Source organism: Gasterosteus aculeatus, chromosome 7, assembly GCF_964276395.1.
Source record: "Gasterosteus aculeatus chromosome 7, fGasAcu3.hap1.1, whole genome shotgun sequence".
In the NCBI taxonomy this organism is placed as follows: domain Eukaryota; kingdom Metazoa; phylum Chordata; class Actinopteri; order Perciformes; family Gasterosteidae; genus Gasterosteus; species Gasterosteus aculeatus.
Window position 1 is genome coordinate 11,509,630 of NC_135694.1, and position 21,692 is coordinate 11,531,321.

Genomic DNA, 21,692 nt, shown 5'->3' on the forward strand with positions numbered 1-21,692 from the left:
CCCAGGGTATATGTATATGACTGTTTTATTGTGAAAGGTAAGAGTAGAAGGCTATGGATTGCATTATATTTTGGATATATTCGTAGCACAGAAGTTTAAAAAAATAAGGGATGTTCCAAAGAAATATCTGCTTCGTTCCAAGATCAATTACAATATTTCACATTAAAATAATATTGTATTTGTGTGACAAACTACAGTAATAAAACATACTTTTAAATTAATAGCATGAAACAAACATCCCTGTTTAACAGTTATCAATATAAAATAAATATTGATCAGTGCTGCTTTAGTAGTCTTTTTCTGGTCTATCTGTATTTATGATTGAAATAACCATAGGATTGTTTTTATTTTAAGTTGCATTGTGTGGATATTGCATATCCAGTGAAAAGGATCACAGCTAAGTATTTCCTAGATTTTCAATAGATTTTAAATTTTGTCAAATTTATTTCAATAGTTCAAGTTTTTTTGTATCATCCCCGCAGCAAACTGAAATGACCACAAATGCAAAAACTCCCCCACCCTTTTTCCTAATTCTGCTGTCTGATCAGGTCTTTATATTTCGTCTTAACGTTGAGCTACATCTCCGGGCTAACCACAAATGCATTTCCTGTCATCTACCTCAACCTTTTCTAAACTGCGTGGAAAGTTTCTAAAACCACAGCTGCGCCCTCCCCCGCAAATCCCCTCCTCCTCACGAGTGACACCTTTTAATCTTTTTCAATCTTGATAAACCTCACAACGCACCACCTTTTGTTCAGAAGCCCTTCATTAAAGATAAAGAGATAAAGAGCAGCTGTCTTCGTCATCACATCCAGAGGCACATTGAGTCACCATGAGGACCACTAACATCCTCCTGCTTTGCATCCTGGGATGTGCTCTGATCGCCTCCGCAATCGGCAACAGTAAGATAACCCTAGATTTTATCATTCAAACACTGTGTATGGCCAGTAATCCATGACTTCTTCATCCCCCAGGTGGAATTGGCCCTGATCACTGTTGCTTCACACCTTACCCGAGGAGACTGAACAAAAAGCTCATCCGCTCATATTACATGACTGATCACCGATGCCCCAAGTCCGGAGCCATGTAAGTTCCGTCTAGGCTAATTTTATATACAGCGAAAATTTTATAAGCAGATTGAGTTGTTACTTTCTGTGGTTAGAACTTTTTAATCAATATAAATGTCTTATTAGATGTCTGTATATTGCATAAAATCTTTTTAATATTGATTTGTGATAAATCATTTATTTATTTATTAATTTATTTTGGTCCCCATTTTCTTTGGTTTCCTTCTAGTTTGTTTATCATTATTTGCCCCAATTATTAATGGATTTCTCTTCATCTATTTCAGTCTGATTACCAAAAAGGGTCGTCACATCTGCGTCGACCCGGGCCTCTCCTGGGTTGGCAAAATCATGAGTAGTGTGGACGGAAGTACCTTTTGAAGCAGCTAGCTGCCTGCTCGCGTTCCTTCAAAGTCACTGCGGCTTTCGTTGGTTCATCAAATGCATGTTAGTATCAATCTGTTGATTTGGCCTCTAGATGGAGTCCCTTTAGGCTTGTATCGGCACATTGAGCCACTTCTCATGTTTGGTAGTTATTTTGGATGCTTTGTAAAAGTCACAACATAATTCTGTATCAGCCTCAAACAAATACAGTCTTTCATGTTAAAGCCTTGACTTGTGTCTCAATGCTTGTATTTTTATATGGTGGTGCAAAAATGAATAAAGGGATTTTACAGGTTAAATGTTATTTGTTGAGAATATGGGAGAAATAAAAAGATTATAGAAAAACATTTTAAATGTACTATTAAAGATAATGATTATTTTTGGTGTTAAAAAATAATAAAGGAATAAATAAATTATTAGGGAGGGAGAAAATAAGGAATATTAAGATTAATTGATGCCAATATGACACAGCTGTAACAACAACATACATATCTCATGGAAAGAAAAGACCGTTGCATGCGTTTGAAGACTTGATTTAAAGGGGTGATGGTGCCGACTAAATATTAAACCTTGGGTAATGTGGGAAGAGACGGTGCCCCAATGTGCATCTGTGTGTTACCAAGAGCAAGAAGGAGTGGTTTAATCCAGCAATAACGGAGCAACGTAAATCCAATATCCACTCTAAGTTTCTTGTCTCTTCTAACTCGTTGCAAAAATGGACCTAGCTGCTAAAGATTCCACCAAGTTCACCAGTTAGTCTCCAAGTGTACAGTGAGTTTTTAGGCCGCTTTAATATCGGCAGCCAAAAACAATATTCCGAGGATGGTTAAAGTGAACCAGAACGGTAAAGTTGTGGGCCGGACAGCTAATAATGTGCTAAAACTCATTATTTGATGAGTACTGCCCTGCTATTTGAGTATAAAGTATGAAGCTACGGCTGGCAGCCAGTTAGCTTAGCACAAATACTAGAAAAGGGAGCTAGCTCCACCACATGGCCAAGAAGTATTTTTTCTTAACCCAACATAAGAAATGGAAAGAAGTTGTGTTCAATAATATTTTACTCAACCTTTATTTTGGCCATTAATTTTGTTTTGCAATTATTTTCCAATTTATCGCAGATCGGAAAGAAAATTGTAAAAAATCAGTGCACACATAATCACTTCCTCACGATATTCTATCCTGTGCTGCTAGAGTGTGCAACACGACTAAATCTGTCTAGTTTATTGTCATTTTGAATAATTCTGCCCTCTTCTGGTTGAGCAGTTCTCCATGTCATTTAGCTGACGCTTTCATCCAAAGCAACCTTAAATAAGTGCATTTCAACCATAAAGATACAAACCCAGAAGAATAAAAAACATAAAAATTTCATCAAATAAGACGATTTACAACTAAACTAGTTAACAACTAAAGATAAGAGTCATTATGAGTACAATTAAAGTGGTAAAATTTGTTTTGTCTTTTTGGTCAAGTTAAAGTCTGAAGAGGTGTGTCTTTAGTTTGCGGCAGAAGATGTGAAGAGTCTCTGCGGTCCTGATGTCATCAGAGAGCTCATTCCACCAGAAAACAGGACTTTCATTTCAGGTCATTCATTGCGTAAGTCTTTCTCCAAAAGTCATAAAGGTTGTCTTCAGAATGCTGAAAACAAGGGGATTACCTTCCTCCACACATAAGAACTTTCCATTTTTTTATTAAATCTAAATGTTCTTACACTGTAAATTAGAATTTCTCAAATGTATTCTCACAAAGTTGTAAAGAATAGAGTCTCTTGTTAATAAATTAGACAATCATTAATATACTATATGCAACAACAGATAGTCCAAATGATATATTCATTTTAGATTTAAAAAGAATAATATTTATGCACACACCTGTTGACTTTGACATCGGCACTTTCAAACAACAGACCTGAGTCGTTTAGGTCAGACAACTACATCTCCTCAACCTTCACCCAGAACACCAGCGCCCCACACCGCTGTGTGCCGACTCATCTATGACCTCTGCACCTGCCAAGTCGCAAGTTTGCAGATGATGCAACGTTTGGCCTCAGCAACAACAATGATGAGTTGACCTGCCCAGGGAGGAGGTCCAGCCCGGCTCTCAACGTCAAGAAGACCAGAGGACTGCTTTGGCCTTTACATCATTAAAGAGGGTTGCCGGAATGAGAAGAAGTCGGTCGTCACATTTAAGTCCCTCTGACGGCAACGGCAGTTCATTTGGACCTTTTTTCTATTGGCATTCCTGAGAGGCATTGCCCACAAGGGTAAACCATTTCATTATTTCTCATACCAAGGTTGAAACTAGGGGCCATGCATCATGTGCAGTTTTCTGCTTTTAGCGGAGTTCATCTTGAGGTCAGAGTATTAGAAAATACATTTAAGATTTTTAAGTAATTACTCATATCAAGAGCATCTACTTGTGAGATGATCTACACTTTACCTCAATATTGGCACTAGTGCTGGCACCAATCCACAATCCAAATTCCTTGTATGTGCAAACAAACCAATTCTGGTTCTGGATGGTAAACAGGTTCAGCATTCAGCATAGTGACCAGCATAAAGTCCCACTATGTCAAGTGGGACCTGTTGATTTACTGGCATTTAGAGGTTTACAATTTATAAAAGAAAATATTTAACAATGATGTACTCACTAATCTATCTCATCTATTAGTTTTAAAGGGAAAGGGAACAAACCTGTCTAAATACCTAAGAAATTATATTTTAGTAGTGTTTAAGTTGAGCACCGCAGTCGATAATTTGTTAAAACACAAAACTTTCATGAACACAACCCCAAATTCAAATAGAAGGCTCCAATGTATCAGGGAACTTAAATGAATTGGATATTACATTACATATGAACTTTGCAGAAAATAAGGAACGAATAAACCAAATAATAAATCACAGATGGGGCCGACTTGGTTCAACTTGCCTCATTTAACCTAACAAAATCATTTATAATAAATGTATTACCTCTTTTTGCTGTAGAGCGAAATTAGGGGTCAAAAACAAAGGGTTACCCTTAAAATATACTGTGTGTGACGCCATCGCTGCGCGACGGACTTGTTGGTGGTTCACATGAGAGCGAAAAATCTGCAGTGATCCGGCTTGGCTCGTCCCTCGTTTCCCATAGACCATATCAATCGAAATAGATTCCTACTGAAGATTTCATGCACATCCTCAACTGTAACAAACCCTTTCTGTGGAGTGTTTGCGTTTTTCTTTGAACCGGAAGACCTTAAAGAAATCAAAGTTCGCAAAGAGGTGACACCTGACTTCATTGAATGAGGTTTAACACCAATTAGCATTTGTTTTGGTTCGATACCCACAGAAAATTAAACACGCCCAACATTCAGTCGGACGCAGCTGGACACATATTCATATAAATCTGCAGGCTAACGGTAAGGATACTATTACACCACCCAGCCGTGCAAGGAACACAGTAAGACGGGCGTTTTATTATGTTTTTGCTAGCATGGTGTCTAACGCCTAGCTAAGTTAGCTAACGACAACATGGCTAACCAGCTAACATGTTAGCGGATAGATCAACGGGTTATTGACACTCTTGTTACTTAAAATTGTTATTAATGGCTGTACAGACTTTTCGGCTATGCACAGATCCAGAATAAACACGGTTTGTAATGAATGCGATTTTTGTTTGGGCTTTAAGGGGTAAAACCATGACGATGGTGCTGCTAGCGCTCAGCGCGCACAGGCTAGCTTTGGCGAGGACTACTTCCTGCGCCGGAAAGAATAGTTCTCCTAGAACCGCTTTTCTCAAACAGCCGCTCCTGCACAGGAGACCGACCCTACCAAATTCTACCCCGTAGTAAATGGCCGTTTTCTCGGCACAGTGTTCTTCTTTTACGGGGCTGGCTAGCAGGCTAAATGACATATCCGCCGCATTACCGGGTTCACATGGTAACACGATTCCCGGTGTTACCAGCAGGTATTCTGCCTGTGAAAGGACGGGGACGTCTGTTCTGGAGGAAAAAGAGCCAATATATTATCAAGCTCGCGATAGTGAGACCTGGAGGCTCAAATACCCGTTAAAGCAACCCTATGTTTTGTTTGTGAATGAACACTATGCAACGGTCCTTTTGACGTCTCGTTCCCGCAGTAGGAATGACGCCTCATTAAAAGGCTCCGGAGGCGCTTTGATGGCGTCTTTTATTTACCGACGGGACGCTGCAGCGACACATGATGCGATCAAGCATCCCGAATGGACTTTGATCATCCCACAACTGTTATTAGGTCCACTTCACTTCATGATTTTAACACTATCCTCTTCTCCCCTACTGCGCACATGTTAACGCCGATATAGTGGCTAACACTTAAAATGCAAACGCTTGTTTAACCTCAGACTAACCCGTTTGAAGATGTGATCCACTGGATAAAAGGTGAGAATAGTAGGGTTTACCTTTCAGGATTGCAGCAGTGTGTGAATCCAGACAGTTTGAATTTCAGAGGTTAACTGGAACGCCATCCAGGATCCCAGCGTGCACAATGGCTCACAAGACTGCTGCTTTTCAGGGATCTGAACTTGACCTTGTTTATTAAGTCTAAATCTATTTTGGGTATGGATTTGAAAATATTTAAAGGTGAATTGCATGTGATGATGCACTTAATGGTGGAAGAATATACATGAAATGTGACTGGTGTGGAGTGAGAGTTGTGCACTACAGAAGTTCTTTGCCGTGTGCAGGTGACGAGCTGGCGCAGGTTGTGGGTTGTCCGTGGAGAATGCGAGACAGCGGCGGGAGCCTGGCCCAGAACCGCTGGCAGGGAGACCTGGGTCTGACCGCTGTGGGGCAGGACGACACCGGAGGAGGTAGGCATGCTACTTCCGCTGGTTGGCGTTCCATAACATTTGATCATATCCAAATGCATTATCAAATGGTGGTGCAACGGATCATAAAGCCTACGAGTCGGATGGGGTAATGGATCCGCACAAAGGGAGCATATACAACTTTTAGAGATCCCTGCTCACGCCGATACTAATTGCCGATCATTGATGATCCATATTGTATTTAAACAGCAGCTTGTCTACTTTTTTCTGCAACTGTTCAAAATATAATTTTAACCACTCTGAAGTCTGTAAATCATCAAAATTTGAAATGATTAGGAAATAAGTGGGTTTTTATATAGATTAAAACAAAGCTTGTCATTAGTAGTAATGATGTATTATAAGCTTCCCATAGTGTAAATGGTTCACAATTCATTTCTAATGTGTATTTGTTGTTTTGAAAATATCTCCTTCATGCAACTGGATTTAATGACGTTTCTAACCAACTACATTTTGTGAGATTACATGCGAGTCAGTCAGTCATCTTTCATACAGGGTCGCGGGGGGACTGGAGTGAATCTCAACCAACATCGGGTTGTGTACAATTTACCTCCAGGCAATACTCACTGTCACTGAACAGAGCATGAACGCATCATGATGTAAGCAAAATGGGACCTTCGTTCTCCACCTGTCAATCAAGCACAAATTGGGGTTTTTATCCGGGATCAGGAAACTAGAAAAGCAGGAATATTATGAACGTTATGATTGCATATTTTACGCAGTATTGACGATCGTTACTAAAACTTAGTCGCGTTAAACGGTGTGATTGATCCATGGTTTACATGCGTGGGGGAAACCGTACCGATCTGTCGTGGTTGGTTGCACCACTATATCAAACTGCAATAAAGTTACTAAAGTAGAACTGAAATTAAGACAATCAACAGAATAATAATAGTAGTTTATTATTCTATTGGTATTCTAAGGGTGGGGTTTGGAATGCGTCAACGGGACGGGAAGAGGGTTAGGGAGGTATTTACAGGGACCGGAAGAGGCGTGTTGAAGACGTGGTCCTGCTCCTGAAATTACGCCAATTAGCTTCAATTGCTGCTGAGTGATGTCATATCTCATGAGTCCGTTCATTCAGAAGCCTGTTGATGAGTGAAATAAACTAATACAAATATAATAATTGAAATAATACAATTATACTAGTAGCATTTGGTTAGAGGAGCAGTTTGAGGCCTTAACTGTAGCAGTGATGTTGCAGAAAATTAAATTTGTTCGTTTATTTTCTTCATTACATTTCTCTTTTTTTCCCCATAGCGGTATTTCATGTTTTGACATTGCCACAATTTGTGTGAAAGGGACCTCCTCCCCATGGAGATAGTTGGGGCCGTATCGCTGGTTAATGTAAAGGATTAGTCAGCCGAAATGAAAAAAAGGATCATATATATAACATACATCCCCTCATGACAGCTTTTGGTTGCCTATAACAACTGTACATCATTTTTTTTTTTTTATATATATAAAAGTGAAGGACTTTAGGTCATGATGGTGCGTTGTTGATCACTGCTCCCGTTTTGTGTTTAGGTGGGATTCCTGGAGACCACCTCATAGTCCCTGTGTCAGGCAACAGTGTGCCCAGCCCCATGCACCTCCGACTGGGGCAGAAAGAGAAGGCGTGGACAGGCGAATATGTGGAGGACGATGAGGAGGAGGAGGAGGATGGGGTGGTGGGTAGGGTTAAGGAAATGGGCGATGACAAAGAAAACAATCTGGATGGTGAGGACGAGGTAGAGTTTGAAGGCAAGGATTGGGGTAACAATGACGAGGACGATGAGGAGGGGGAGGATGAAGAAGAGGAAGACGAGGAGGAGGAGGACGACGAGCTGGAAGATGGAGACCAGGCGGAGCTGGAGTGGGAGATCCCAGACTTTCCCACCCAGTCCGCGCAGCACCAACATCACGGACCACCGCAGGAGGCAGACGAAGGCGATGCTGTCCCGCAGGACGTCGTATCTGAGGCCGCAGCGCGGGACCTGCTGAGGTCCCACCTGAGCCGGTCCCGGGCCATGCAAAGGCTCCGGCGCTGGCGGCGCCTGCGCTCCCACGGAGGCCTCGGCTTTCGGCTCACCAAGCACTGGAAGAGCTGGCGCCAGCGGGCGCAGTGGGTGTGCTCCCAGGGGTACCGGTACAGCCGCAGGGCACAGCGCTCCCATCACTACGGCAAGCAGCGGAGGATAAAAAGGTTTCTGCAATCCCCGTACAGTGAAGAGGAGGAGGAGGAGGACAGCAACGACGGGAGGTTCACAGAGTCTGAGAGAGGTACTGCCACGCAGCGCTGAGGGAGACCAGTGCAGCAACATGTATTTAAGATGGCACCACATAGTTGGTCTGTCCCTCACTACACATCCCACCTTAGATCTACATCTTTGAAAGCAGCTCACAAAGATAGTTTGCTGTTTAATCACTTTAAGCAGCAAAAAACATGTGGTGCAGGTGGCCCTCTGAATACACGTTTTTGAACTGTGGAAAAAAAGCCAGATACATTGGCTTTTTTTCCACAGTTACACACAATAAATGTTTGTTTCTTTACTTGAGCTTTTTCCTTAAATGTTGGATGTTAGTAATTTGGTTCCTTCTCCCTGGCAGATGAGCTGATGAACGGCTGCTCTCCAGACAAGCAAGAGGACAGAGGGAGGCGGGACATGGAGGTCAAACCTGTGGAGCTGGCCCTTACCGAGGAACACATGAGCTGTGTGACAGGTACAGATAGCAGGCTCCGCTGGTAGCTCAGTCTGATAAAACACGGTTCATGAATGCTTTCTGTGTGAGGATAATGCCTCAATGTCTTCTTTCAAGGTATCCTCGAGGAGTCCCTAAAGCAATACGGCAGTTTGATCCCCATCCACGTGGATGACATTGTGGAGAAGCTTCAGGACATCTTCAGCGAGAGCTTCTTCCAGCCGCACAGGTGGGTTCATTAATTTAAATATGAATGAAACAGAGAAAAGAAGGTGTGCAAACACATGTTTTACTATCAATCTGGTGTAAGTAGATATCGAAGATACCATTTAGGACTTTCAGAGATTTTAAATTAATTTGAATTAAATTTAAATGCCATATGATTCCTGTAGAAATCTATTTTCAGAACATTTCTGTGATCATCATCAGACATCAGTCTCCCTAACTGCCCATTAAAGCGGAGTGTATTCAGTGTGATTCTCCAGACAGGTGTGTGACATGCAGCAGGTGGGCAGAGAAGAATGAAATGAAATGAGAGTTGCTCACTTGGCTCTGTAGGCAACAGACTTCTCCACTAACCTGCAGGCTAATTAAACTAGTGGGAGGAGTTAAACGAGTTGAGTGAGTAATGTGTGCGTGCGTTCGCTCTGTTGTCCATTAGGAAAGCAGTGGTCCAACACCTCATACAGTCCTTCCAGCGCTCGTCCGGATCCGCCCTGGCCAAAACATTCAGAGTGAATTACAAGCGCCACGTGCTGACCATGGACGACCTGGGCACTCTGTATGGACAGAACTGGCTCAACGACCAGGTAGAGTGCCACCCTTAGAGTGTCACTTCATAACATGTTCCCTGAAATAACCAAAAACCACCTTTTTGCTGTTTGTGTCATTCAGATTATGAACATGTATGGTGACCTGGTCATGGACTCTGTGCCCGAGAAGGTAAGAGAACCAAAGTGGCGATAATCGGACCGGCACACAAGGGAAAGGAGCAAGTGGCCTGAAACGAGAGGAAGGTTCATTTTCAAAATAAAACAACAACCTAAAAGAATAACACTTCATAGAAACCAATCCAATCACAGCAAATAAGGTGACTAAAACAAACCACACCATAAAACAAACACCTGCAAGATGGCTGCTCTAGCACTGTGTCACTCCCTTCAACACAGCAGAAAGCCCCACAAGAAAATGAAACATAAAAAGGCAGACGCAATTGGCTTATTAAAAAGCCTAGTATATACTAAATAGAGGAAAAACACTGGTGGATCCTGGCGAACATGAAGGACTACCAACCTTTCAGTTACCAGCGCACCCTCTCTACTCCATGCGCGACGGATCAGGTCCTGTCAGACAGACGGACGTAACAGCGCATCTGCATTAACGAGCTCCTTAGTGCAGAGAGACAAAAAACTAATGAAACATAACGATGATTAGGAAAAATATGGATATCAACAAGCTTCAAATAGTTTAAATGGCGTCTGTAGCTGAAAGATTGGCGAAGCAGAAAAATGTGAAAGTTGATGAAGTTTGAGAGGATTTGAAAATCAACTCCATTGGAAATTGTTAAAAAAGGTTTATGAATTTGATTTATATAAATTCAAGCATAAGAGGTAGGAAGCTGAAAGGTCATAGCCCCCCTCTCCTGAAGGAGCTGAATATTTTAATATTTGAACAGTTTTAATAGCTGAAAGTGTGATGGAGTTGAACGATGCCACGGAAGAAATGGAGGAAGAAGAAGATGTTGACATAAAGATTCAAAGAACAACTTTGAAAATGCTGAGGCAGCATTCCAACAATCACTGGAAGGAGGAGCTGTGTCTACGTTGAAGAAACAGAAACCCACATGACCCCTATTCTTGTTTCTCTTCTCTCCCACAGGTTCACTTTTTCAACAGCTTCTTTTACGATAAGCTGAGGACAAAAGGCTATGACGGGGTCAAACGGTGGACAAAAAATGTAAGTTTTGTGAGGGTGGATTTTCTTGTTGTGCTAGACCTTAGGTGCAGGACTCAAGTCTCTCCCTGTGCTCCTCTCCTCTCTACGTACTCCGCTCTGCTCAGGTTGACATCTTCCAGAAGGATCTGCTGTTGATCCCCATCCACTTGGAGGTCCACTGGTCCCTGGTCAGCGTGGACATTCCACGTCGGGCCATCACTTACTTTGACTCTCAGCGGACCCTCAACCGACGTTGCCCAAAGGTAGGACAAGAGAGCAGCACCAAAGCACACTCTTCTGTTAATGATGCCACATAACACCCGTAAGGGTTGTAAAACAATTAAAAAGATCTATTAGGGTATTTATTAAAACGCCTTAAAATAGACAGAAAGTAGTCCACCGGTACCCTTTGGACTTTGACTGCAGTAATCTGTTTCTGGTGGGAGATGATATCTATTGATAGGGGTGAAGACTTAATAATCTCATTGATATTTCCAAAAATATTCTAATTGATATTTCCAAAAGCTATAATCTAATGTTTTGCACTGGAGGGGTCTTCAATCTAAACAATTTCTACATTGGCATTATTTACGATCACATTTGGGCCTCTTCTTATGTAATTACATATTACAGGTTTTTTTAAATGTTTATCATTACAAGTTTCTTATTGTCACCGTTCTAAATATATATGAAAATAAATCTCCTATATAATCTAATGTTTTGCCGTCCTACTTATTCCAGCACATTTTTAAGTATCTGCAAGCAGAGGCCATCAAAAAAGACCAACAAGACTTTTTGACGGGATGGAAGGGCTTTTTCAAAATGGTGAGACTGCTTGTTTTTTGTCTTTTTTTAATTTATTTTCTGACTTTGACACACAATAAGGTGGCTCATTTCCTAAAACTGTGCTGTCATTGTTGCTGTGGCTTTATTTATTTCCAACGCCCTGCTGCGCCTTGCTAATGTACCGTGTGCTTGCTGCAGAATGTGGGTCGTCAGAACAACGACAGTGATTGCGGGGCTTTCGTGCTACAGGTGAGTTTGTTCGTGAGTTGTCGATGGTCACACAGATGTGCAACTTTCGGTATGGTAATTTAGTCTCTGCTCCTCCTGCACGCTAATAACCTTTTTTCTTCTTCTGTTTTTTTTCCCCACCCTCCCTCCTCCGGCCTGCAGTACTGCAAGTGTCTGGCACTAGGTCAGCCCTTCATCTTTGGCCAGCAGGATATGCCGCGGTTGAGGAGGCAAATGTACAAAGAACTCTGTCACTGCAAGCTCAGCCTGTGACCCAGCCCCACCCGACCCCACCCCCCATCTCCACCTGCTCCCACCTCAAACCCTAACAGGATGGAGAGGAAAGTTGATATGACAGGAGGAGGGCAAGTGGAGGAAACTCTTGACTGGGAGAAGAAAAAAAGAGGGAATGAGAAACTTCATTGAAAAAGTTTTTTTTTTTTTTTTATTGCCAACAACCAGAGAAGTTACTTCTTCTACTGTACGTGATGTCATTTTTTCACTTTTTTTCCCTCTCTCCACCCTTTTTTGAGAACTCATGATTTAATTTCCATGTCATGGTTATTCCTTTGTGGTTGACAGAGGCCAAGACTAGCTTCCTTTTTGGGAACATGCTTATTGTCCATCCTATCGTACACCACTTTGAGCATGAAGACGTCTGAAGGATACGGTCCAGATGAAGAGTTTGGACCACAGTCGGTCCAACCTGACTACTATTTTTCATGGCGGAATAATTTGAACCAGTCGACGTAAGCTTGTGGTGAAATAGTACCAGCGGATGTCCACGCCTTCCATCAGTGTGTTGTGTTGAAACTCTCAGCAAGAGCAACATAAGCTACACTTCCCTATGCTACAGCCGAGGTCATGTCGATGAGTCCATCTATCGAGTCAGCACATGTTTGCCAACGTATATTTGTTTAATAATTTCCTACAAGATGTTAGAACGTGGGTATGGTGAGAGTGGAAAGTGCTGCCATGTGGACATCAGAAGACAACTCCGAAGTGTGAAGAGCCATTCTACTGCATTTTCACGTATATTATTTTGCTGTGGGGGGGGAAACGATTTGCATCCATGGAACAAGCATCAAATTGGCCTCTTGCCCCGCAAACCTCCTCTGCCTCAGTCACTCGTCCCCAAAAACCCTCCTTCATGTGGGAGACTGGATCAGCATTGGCCCAGACAAGCCAGAGTGACACATTGGCCCAAAAAACGGGCCTTTACATTGCATTCACCTTTTTTTCCTGTTTAATCTCATTGGTAAACGTGTTGATATGCTTATGCTTCAAACAAAAGATGTTAAAAGGAGGACTAATTTGCGTCATTTTTCGGAGGTGGGGTGAAGAACAGATCCTCTGGTTGGTATTTCTTTGGAAGTTTGGGGGCCATTTTGGCGAGGACCACAACAGAGGGAGTACGTTCATTACGGAGTTACAGCACCCTCCTCTTTTTTTATAACAAAAAACGTTGATAGCTGTGTTTATTTCTTTCTTTCTTTTTTTCAAAAAGGAGTTGATGCAACAGAGTTGACAGTTTTATATATCTTCTACAATGCATTATGGTTGCTGAAAATAAAAATGTGCGACAAACAAGGTTTTTATGTGTTTGATTAATTCAACGGTCAGGCACATCAGCAGGGCCTGTTTACATGTTGTCCAGTGGAGGGATGGAATGAAGGACCTTTTGTTTGTGAACACCCCACACACTTCACGTTTTTGTCTGTTGGGTAAAATTGATTTAGCTAATTTACATATAAACACCCGATATGCCTATGAGATTTGGTGCATGGTTACTGATTAAACTTATATGTTATATATGAATATATGTTTAACAATTAAACATTTGTGTGATTGGAAATGCAGAATTTCAGCACCCCTGATACTTACAGTGCATTTTCCTGATACCGCTTTTCCCCTTAACATGACGTTTTAAATCAAGGACCAAGTCTGGTTTTGCTACCAGACATGTTAGTCCTGTGCGGTCCAAAAATATAAATTCATGGATATGTCAAATCCAAAAACTACAGATATAGTCATAGAGATCTTGCTAGGACAATTTTAATTCTCTATTTTCTGAAATCCTGCCTGTGCATGACTTCAACTGTGATTAATTAGAATATTAAATAAGTTGCTCCAGTAGGAAGACCTGGGTCATTTGCTATACAATACAGAACTTCATCCTCATAAATATCCTCCGGATGACTACACCGTGAATCATCTAAATTATTTCACAATGTTAAGTTAACATTCCCCGGCGACGAGATGTGTCACTAAATTACAAGAAATCTGGTTCAGACAGAAAACAGAAACCAACCCATGGGAAGCATCTGTTCTCCGCGTTGACGAAAGGCTGCGCTGAGACTGGAGTGCCTAAATATATATACCAGCGTAGCACGGGTGAAAAGGCTTTGTTACCTTTAGTACAGTTTATATATAAAAGTTGAACACCGCCCCACTGGCATGCCAACAGCACATCTATCGTGCGCTACTTTAGACCTGACACCCCACCTACTTATATGTGACGTATAAACCGGCGAATCGCATGTCTCTAGGGGCGGGACTACAGCGAAATGACGGCGACCTGCTGCAATGAAAAAAGCCTTTTTGTGTGTCGTCAACATATATAAGACATCTCTGCCGCAGTTTCTTTCTTTGGAATAATGTCGGCTGAATATGATAATAGGTAAGGAAAAGTCAATGGATTTACCAAGGAATTCTGTGCGTCAGAACTTTAAGAATACATTTCCGTCGATAAATTAATATTTATTGTCGATGACTCTTGAAAAAGTAGACATTAGACCGACCTTCCTTTGGTTTCTGTGCTGTTTTAACGGTTAGGCCTTGGACAGCCTGCTTCGGACCAACGTCTTCACATTTCTCAAATTGACTCGTCATGAGCTGCCGTTTTGTTTAATTTGAATATGTGTTAACGCGTTTGTGTTCGATGTTTTAGCTGAACGTAGCCGAGGGAAATTAAACCGCGACCGGTGCTTCTGGTAGCACGTGAAAGCGCCGGCTTTAGGCCTTCAATGTATTACGCTTAAGGATTCCCATCGGCCCTCGTCCGTAAATAAAGTGTATATAGTCTTTGATTTGAACTCTACGTGTGTAATGTAGTAGAGGAAAATCGGCGAGAGCATCGGAGGCGGAGATGTAGAACTATTTGTTCTCTTCTACGACGGGCGCACATGGCCGCGGCGGTGCTAATTAGGGGCTTGGACAATGCCGTGTAGGCCGCTGGAAGCATTCCGGGAGTGCTAGCGCATTAGCATATGCTACGTCCATTAACAAATGCGGCATTTGCGCACACACACTTCACGGTAGTACGTTTCGCTGACTTGTCGAATACGACAAACCGCCACATAAATGTATAACGTTAGCGGTAACGGGCATGTTAGCGGAGTCATGGCGGCCCGGAGGTTTCAACCAGACGAGTTTTTTTCTGTTTAATCCATCGCTTATAGAACAAAACTTCGTTCTTAAAACGATTATTCACACTTAATATACGCAGACTACAACATTTGCCCATGTGTGTGCTTTAAGCAGACATTTCTCGTGGCTAGGCTTCCTTCCTACCGACTCGCTTCCGCCTTCTATGCTCCGACTGGAGAAACGACCATCTTGAATGTATGCAGTAATGGCGGACTGTAAAAAAAAGGGGGGTGGGGGAGCTTGTTCGAAAATTGCGGTTTGAATGGTAAAATGTGTATCGGTACAGATTACAATTGTTGGTACTTAAAATTGTTTGCACTACATGGTTTGTAATGAGTTTGGTATTGGTTGACAGTACAACTGCGTAATCTGAAGCAAAATGACAGACTTGTTGTCTTTTCGTTTACAGAGACAATGGCCCTGAGGGCATGGAGCCAGATGGGATCATTGAGGTGAGTCCCAGTGCCGGTGGCACATATGTATTTTTACATGCACAAACTCCTTACTGTGAATTCTAAAATATGTGTATTGTACAATTTGTCTGTTGCGTGTTTGAGACAACCTCATTCAATTCTGTATGTTTTTTCTTTATCCTTTCAGAGCAACTGGAATGAGATCACTGACAGTTTTGATGAGATGAACCTGCGTGAGGCTCTTCTCAGGGGAATCTATGCCTATGGTTTTGAGAAGCCCTCTGCTATCCAGCAGAGAGCCATTATGCCTTGTATCAAGGGTAAGCAAGCCCTTTCTACCACATCCCCATTTTCAGGTTGAGAACCTACTAGCTACATTCGGAAAGATACCATGTTTGTATACTTCTATAAATCTCGTGCTGTATTTATAGACAATATAATTCAAGGGACGAGAATTGATTAAGCTTGACTAACTATTATATCCTGGAGCCAGTAAGCTCATACTTTAGGGTGGGGCCATGTTAGTTCAGAGTAAACTCATTTTTTACTATAGTTTCATCAGCGTGCGCTTCTCTATACCAACTTGCCCTCTGCTATTTATGTATACAGGGCTGAGAGTCTAGGGTTGAGCAAAATCACCACCTGCACTTGATAAATATGAATTCGACAAATGGAGTTGTATACTTTCGTGGTTACACTATAAAGTTATTTTTGTTTTTCTAGGATATGATGTGATCGCTCAAGCCCAGTCTGGCACTGGAAAGACTGCCACCTTTGCAATTTCCATCCTTCAGCAGATCGATGTGGAAATGAAAAGCACCCAGGCTCTGGTCTTGGCTCCTACAAGGGAGCTGGCTCAGCAGGTAGGAAACCACTCCACAAAACACACGCCTGTTTGGGAAGAACCTATTTTTATATTTGCCTGTGACTCCAATGTTTTTTGCCAGTTTTGTATCTCGAACGAAATTAAGGGTTAACGTGTTGTCTTTAGCTATTAATGTAACTTGAGCTGATTCCTGTGTGTAATCCATATGGGCCTTAAATGTATTTGAGCCTAAAGTTAAAATCCCCCAGGTTGTGACTGAAACCTTCCTTGATACAAATGCGTGGGAACTGCCAGGAAACCTGCTGTATAATGATGATAACCATGCGTGTCAGCTGACTCTGTAACCCTCTGCTTTGTTGTTGCTGTGGTCGGCGTTTTGTTGGCCAGAGTTTTCATCACAGCAGAGCTGCAGAGACGTGATCATATTTCACTACTTCTGAATACAGCACAATCTCATTACTTCAGTGTTATCTGAATAGCAATGAATCTTGCAACTTGCTAACTCATAAAAAACATATTGGGATTATTATTTGAAATATGTAACTCCTGTGGTTGAGCTGTACTGCCGAAATCTAGACATTGCCATCCGTGGAGCAAAATGTAGACCTAAACAGTAAATTGTTGTGAGCAATTTATGTATTCATATTAAAACTTTATATTTTCAGATCCAGAAGGTGGTGCTGGCTCTGGGTGACTACATGGGAGCCAATTGCCATGCCTGTATTGGAGGGACCAATGTTCGCAGTGAAGCCCAGAAGCTCCAAGCTGAATCCCCTCACATTGTGGTGGGAACCCCTGGCCGTGTCTTTGACATGCTGAATCGCAAAAACCTCTGTAAGTCACCAGTGGATCAATGGCGTAAAAATGTTTCCGATCAATTCTCAAATATTGACAAAATATTCGGCACATGGCGTTCTAGCAAAATTAGTAACTCTGTGATGAATGACACCCTCGCGTTGAATTTGGATTCATAAGAGCTGTATAATGATGATAACCATGCGTGTCAGCTGACTCTGTAAACCTCTGCTGTGTTATTGCACTGGTTGGCGTTTTGTCAGCCTGAGTATTCAGCACAGCAGGGCTACAGAGACATGATCATACTTCACTTCTGAATACAGCGCTAATAAACCTTGACTGAGTCCACTGAGTAAACGTGCTCTGATCTTTAACTGCCATTTTCTTGCAGCTTCCAAGTTCATAAAGATGTTTGTGCTGGATGAGGCTGACGAGATGCTTAGTCGAGGATTCAAGGACCAGATCTATGAGATTTTCCAGAAACTGGCAAGCAGCACGCAGGTCAGACAAATGTGTAGATACTTTTTCTTTTCTTCCTCTAGCAAACAAATGTCCGGTGTGATGAGCACTGGGTGCAGTCCAGGGTTCCCTCTCCTCCCATCTGCAGTGTTGGTGAAGGACTGAATGTTCCTTGGTACAGAAGCTTGTCTGCCCTCCACTGTAGCTGGGTTCATGTCCTTGACTCACAACTAATTGGCGGATTACACTGTTTTACGCTTCAATTACTTGGCTTGTATATAAATCCTTTTTGAGATACACTGATATTCAGCAGAGTCTGACTGCCCCTCTCTTGGTTCAGGTTGTCCTCCTGTCAGCCACCATGCCAGCCGACGTGTTGGAAGTCACAAAGAAGTTCATGCGTGAACCAGTTAGAATCCTGGTGAAGAAGGAGGAGCTGACCCTTGAGGGCATCCGTCAGTTCTACATCAACGTGGAAAAAGAGGTGGAGAAAAGTGTCTAGTTATGGAATTTGGTCCGTCCTGTACAGAAAACTTGCTGATCATTTTAGGTGTTAATAGATCGGTATGCTCTTGTGCTTGAGGAGGTTGTGTCTTACCTGGTGTTGGTCCTCAGGAGTGGAAGCTGGACACGCTGTGTGACCTCTACGAGACCCTGACCATCACACAAGCGGTCATATTCATCAACACAAGGAGGAAAGTGGACTGGCTGACTGAGAAGATGCATGCCAGAGACTTCACTGTGTCCGCTCTGGTAAGGACCCAACCTGGGTTTTTCAACAAGATATTTGAAAAAGAAAGAGGAAATGCCTTGTTTTATAAACCCTGCAGTTTGCACTTTTTCTCTAAAAAAAAAAAAAAAATGTTAACTGTGATGCATCCGCTTGGTGTCGCATGTCTTCATAGTGTTTGAGTCTTTGTCACTTCTGACTGCAACCTCTGATCTCTTTAGCATGGTGACATGGACCAGAAAGAGAGAGACTTGATCATGCGGGAGTTCCGCTCTGGCTCCAGTAGAGTCCTCATCACCACTGACCTGCTGGTATGTACAGTATCTTTTTACAACGGACACTGTTAAGTCCAGGGTTCCCTCTCCTCCCATCTGCAGTGTTGGTGAAGGACTGAATGTTCCTTGGTACAGAAGCTTGTCTGCCCTCCACTGTAGCTGGGTTCATGTCCTTGACTCGCAACTAATTGGCGGATTACACTTTAATATGTATCAATTGGTTTTCTTACTGTTGAACAAGTAAAAATGTAATGTACCTAATCAGGAACATTTATTGCCAAAATATGTTAAACATACAAGGAATTTGACATTGCAGTTGTGCATAACATCGGACAATGAGACAATTTAACTCCACAGTATAAAATGGGAGGCTATGGGGGATATGTACTCGACACAAGTGCGTGAACTGAAAATGTCTTTCCATTAATCAATATGAAAGTACAAGGTTAAAAATGTATTTGGTCCAACAGATTTTAGCTTTAACGCTTGGGCTTAGTTCAGTTAAATGTATCTGAGATGAAGATGCTGCTGTAAGGCTTTGGTTCGGTGTATGAGGAAGACTTCACTGCTTTGCTGTATGGATGACCGTGTGACTAATGGTGGTTATGCTCCCTCAGGCCAGAGGTATTGATGTCCAGCAGGTGTCCCTAGTCATCAACTACGACCTGCCGACCAACAGGGAAAACTACATCCACAGGTAAGACGTGCGCTGCAATCTGAACATTAAAATCCACATGTGCTGTTAGCGTGTCCCCCTCCATCCTGTAGGCGGTTAGAAACTGCCCGCCACTTTTATAGTTAAACTATTTTTATTTTCCATCAGGATTGGTCGCGGTGGTCGTTTTGGCAGAAAGGGAGTTGCCATTAACATGGTGACCGAGGACGACAAGCGAACCCTGAGGGACATTGAGACATTCTACAACACCACGGTGGAGGAGATGCCCATGAATGTGGCCGATCTTATCTAGATGACTCCAGCGTTGACCCTCTCCCCACTTGTTTTAGCAGTCAACCTTGTTTTCTTATACGATCTGAATTCTAAGAACGTTCTTTTGCTAAATTCCACATGACTTTACCCTTTACATTCTTGGAGGGAAGAATATGGCCAACGTTCCTCCCTTACCGTTGACGTTTTTTTTTTTTTTTGGCCGTTTTGGAAGGATGGAATTACTGATCTGCTTGCCATAGTCAATTACCCCTCAACCCAAATTTGTCCTCCAGCTAATTCCCCCCCTCTCTCCAAACATAACACGTACACAAAATTTGTTTTTCGAAACACTTTTAATATCAAACAAGTTTGTAATTTGGTTTCACACGTGCAAAAAATACCCGCGTTTCCAAAAGTGCATTGTACATGCCCCAGCAAAGTTAATGTTTGGACATATTTTAGTTTGTTTAGACCAAAAGCTTTCAAAAACCTGCTTAATTGAACGTTCACTACACTAGCCCAGACGCTTTTGTGAAATGCGGCTATAATTTGCACCCGGATATAAACGAGGGGCTTAAACTGCAGTTAAGTTTGGAACTCAAATTTACCAATGCTCTAAATGAAATGGGAAGTGCTGCATTTGACCAGATCAGTATTTAAGCAACCTTCAGTGTACTGCAAACAGCCTTTTAGCTCCCATCCCTGATCATGTTAAGAGGTTTCTGGGGCTAGAGTACACAGGGCATATTCAATAAAAAGACCTATATAGTAAAATCCATCATGATTGAGTTGTTTACCGCTTCGATCCTTTTCTGCCGTTTCATACATATTTTAAATGCTATTGTACATAGCGCTTGTACAGTCGCGTGTGCAGTTGCATTAAATTGAAGACTGACCGGGGGCCACAGCTGTTCGGAGGCAAACAACAACGGTGAGTGCTGTCGAGACTTTGCCTCTCGACCCTGAAGACCTGGTTAGATTTTCACCTCGACCGCTTAAACACTGTTAATTTAGATATTATTTTTCAACAAAATATTGCGTTTTCGATAAGGTGGCAAGTGTCTATTTGTAACCAACCTTGCCAAAAATGTTGCGCTGGGGTCAGGGGTTTATCGGATATGAAAGGACCAAACTACAGAATATGTATGCAGAGACCCCCCCCCCCCCTGAGAGCTATTGTTAAAATACCTGTCGTCATGGGGTTTGGTGTGTAGGATAACCGTCATGTTTTGAGGTGTGTAGTCGGTGCAATTTTTTTAAATGACTGCGGAATTGTTAACCTTTTGAGCTAGACACAGTATCACGTTTTCTACATTGGATTCTGTATAGTATTTATTTTAATGGTCTTTAAAAAAAATAAAGGTTTCTCCCCCATGACAGTGTAAACTGGCTTCTGCATTGTTGAATAGCATGAACCCGGTTAGTGGGCGACTCCTCGGTGGGCGCCCCAGTGTTTACTGGGCTGTGATTCTAATGGCGCGGTGCCGATTAATCGCTCTCATTGGCCAGCGCGAGAGATCAGTGCCCACTAACGTCTTATATTTATTCTCGCGTTTTTCTGCCGTGTGCTTTTTAAGCCTCTAAACGAGGCACGAAGCCCTGTCACGTGGTGTTTTTTTTTTTCTTATTGCCATCACAAGCCTCGTCTTCAAGGGAGCGTCCCGTTTCCCGGGGCTCCATTTATTCCACTGTAATTACTGTCAGTTTATGGTCGTAACTGATTGTCTTTACGCAATAAATATTTAATTGCATGATGGTGTGATGTCCATTCAGTCACGTGCTTAACTCTCCTGGACGTTCGCAGTAGAACAAATGATCGAAACAAATTAACAATTATACAATATAGATATTAAATATGTCAGAGTGCGTGTGTATATGTATACAAGCATGCACATAACATGTCTAAACGTGGTCGTGGC

General features: G+C 42.2%; 3 protein-coding genes and 2 non-coding genes across 6 annotated transcripts; all 5 read left to right on the forward strand.

Moving 5' to 3' along the window:
- Positions 1-702: 702 nt before the first annotated feature.
- On the forward strand, positions 703-1,747 carry ccl36.1 (chemokine (C-C motif) ligand 36, duplicate 1). The gene is made up of 3 exons (XM_040179689.2): positions 703-902; positions 975-1,086; positions 1,352-1,747. Exons 1-3 carry the CDS (start codon positions 833-835, stop codon positions 1,443-1,445), a joined length of 276 nt encoding a protein of 91 aa, XP_040035623.2. The 5' UTR covers positions 703-832; the 3' UTR covers positions 1,446-1,747.
- A 2,732-nt stretch (positions 1,748-4,479) lies between these two features.
- On the forward strand, positions 4,480-13,508 carry senp3b (SUMO specific peptidase 3b). 2 transcript variants are annotated; one of them, XM_040180172.2, is made up of 12 exons: positions 4,480-4,842; positions 6,147-6,272; positions 7,815-8,549; positions 8,877-8,990; positions 9,087-9,198; positions 9,631-9,778; positions 9,864-9,911; positions 10,848-10,925; positions 11,030-11,167; positions 11,646-11,729; positions 11,889-11,939; positions 12,081-13,508. In XM_040180172.2, the coding sequence occupies exons 2-12, from the start codon at positions 6,185-6,187 to the stop codon at positions 12,189-12,191; spliced, it is 1,707 nt and encodes a 568-aa protein (XP_040036106.2). In that variant the 5' UTR covers positions 4,480-4,842; positions 6,147-6,184; the 3' UTR covers positions 12,192-13,508. The 2 variants fall into 2 exon arrangements, with proteins under 2 accessions (XP_040036106.2, XP_040036107.2); XM_040180173.2 differs by having other exon boundaries at positions 4,484-4,705.
- Positions 13,509-14,270: 762 nt separating this feature from the next.
- Positions 14,271-20,547, forward strand: eif4a1a (eukaryotic translation initiation factor 4A1A). The gene is made up of 11 exons (XM_040180175.2): positions 14,271-14,598; positions 15,757-15,799; positions 15,948-16,080; positions 16,484-16,623; positions 17,252-17,420; positions 17,773-17,882; positions 18,181-18,324; positions 18,456-18,593; positions 18,792-18,881; positions 19,463-19,542; positions 19,669-20,547. Exons 1-11 carry the CDS (start codon positions 14,576-14,578, stop codon positions 19,811-19,813), a joined length of 1,215 nt encoding a protein of 404 aa, XP_040036109.1. The 5' UTR covers positions 14,271-14,575; the 3' UTR covers positions 19,814-20,547.
- On the forward strand, positions 16,891-17,030 carry LOC120823193 (small nucleolar RNA SNORD10). Its single transcript, XR_005712831.2, has one exon. It is a non-coding gene; the product is annotated as a small nucleolar RNA SNORD10 (small nucleolar RNA).
- On the forward strand, positions 17,565-17,703 carry LOC120823192 (small nucleolar RNA SNORD10). The gene has a single exon (XR_005712830.2). It is a non-coding gene; the product is annotated as a small nucleolar RNA SNORD10 (small nucleolar RNA).
- Positions 20,548-21,692: the final 1,145 nt, after the last annotated feature.

What these genes read in the sequence shown, in the direction of transcription:
- ccl36.1 (XM_040179689.2), top strand. Translation starts at nt 833, where the DNA reads ATGAGGACCACTAACATCCTCCTGCTTTGCATCCTGGGATGTGCTCTG. An exon ending in CGCCTCCGCAATCGGCAACA is followed by an intron (nt 903 to 974) that starts GTAAGATAACCC and finishes TTCATCCCCCAG; the next exon opens with GTGGAATTGGCCCTGATCAC. An exon ending in TGCCCCAAGTCCGGAGCCAT is followed by an intron (nt 1,087 to 1,351) that starts GTAAGTTCCGTC and finishes CATCTATTTCAG; the next exon opens with TCTGATTACCAAAAAGGGTC.
- senp3b (XM_040180172.2), top strand. Translation starts at nt 6,185, where the DNA reads ATGCGAGACAGCGGCGGGAGCCTGGCCCAGAACCGCTGGCAGGGAGAC. An exon ending in AGAACTGGCTCAACGACCAG is followed by an intron (nt 9,779 to 9,863) that starts GTAGAGTGCCAC and finishes TGTGTCATTCAG; the next exon opens with ATTATGAACATGTATGGTGA. An exon ending in TCAAACGGTGGACAAAAAAT is followed by an intron (nt 10,926 to 11,029) that starts GTAAGTTTTGTG and finishes CGCTCTGCTCAG; the next exon opens with GTTGACATCTTCCAGAAGGA.
- eif4a1a (XM_040180175.2), top strand. Translation starts at nt 14,576, where the DNA reads ATGTCGGCTGAATATGATAATAG. An exon ending in TCGGCTGAATATGATAATAG is followed by an intron (nt 14,599 to 15,756) that starts GTAAGGAAAAGT and finishes TTTCGTTTACAG; the next exon opens with AGACAATGGCCCTGAGGGCA. An exon ending in CAAGGGAGCTGGCTCAGCAG is followed by an intron (nt 16,624 to 17,251) that starts GTAGGAAACCAC and finishes TTATATTTTCAG; the next exon opens with ATCCAGAAGGTGGTGCTGGC.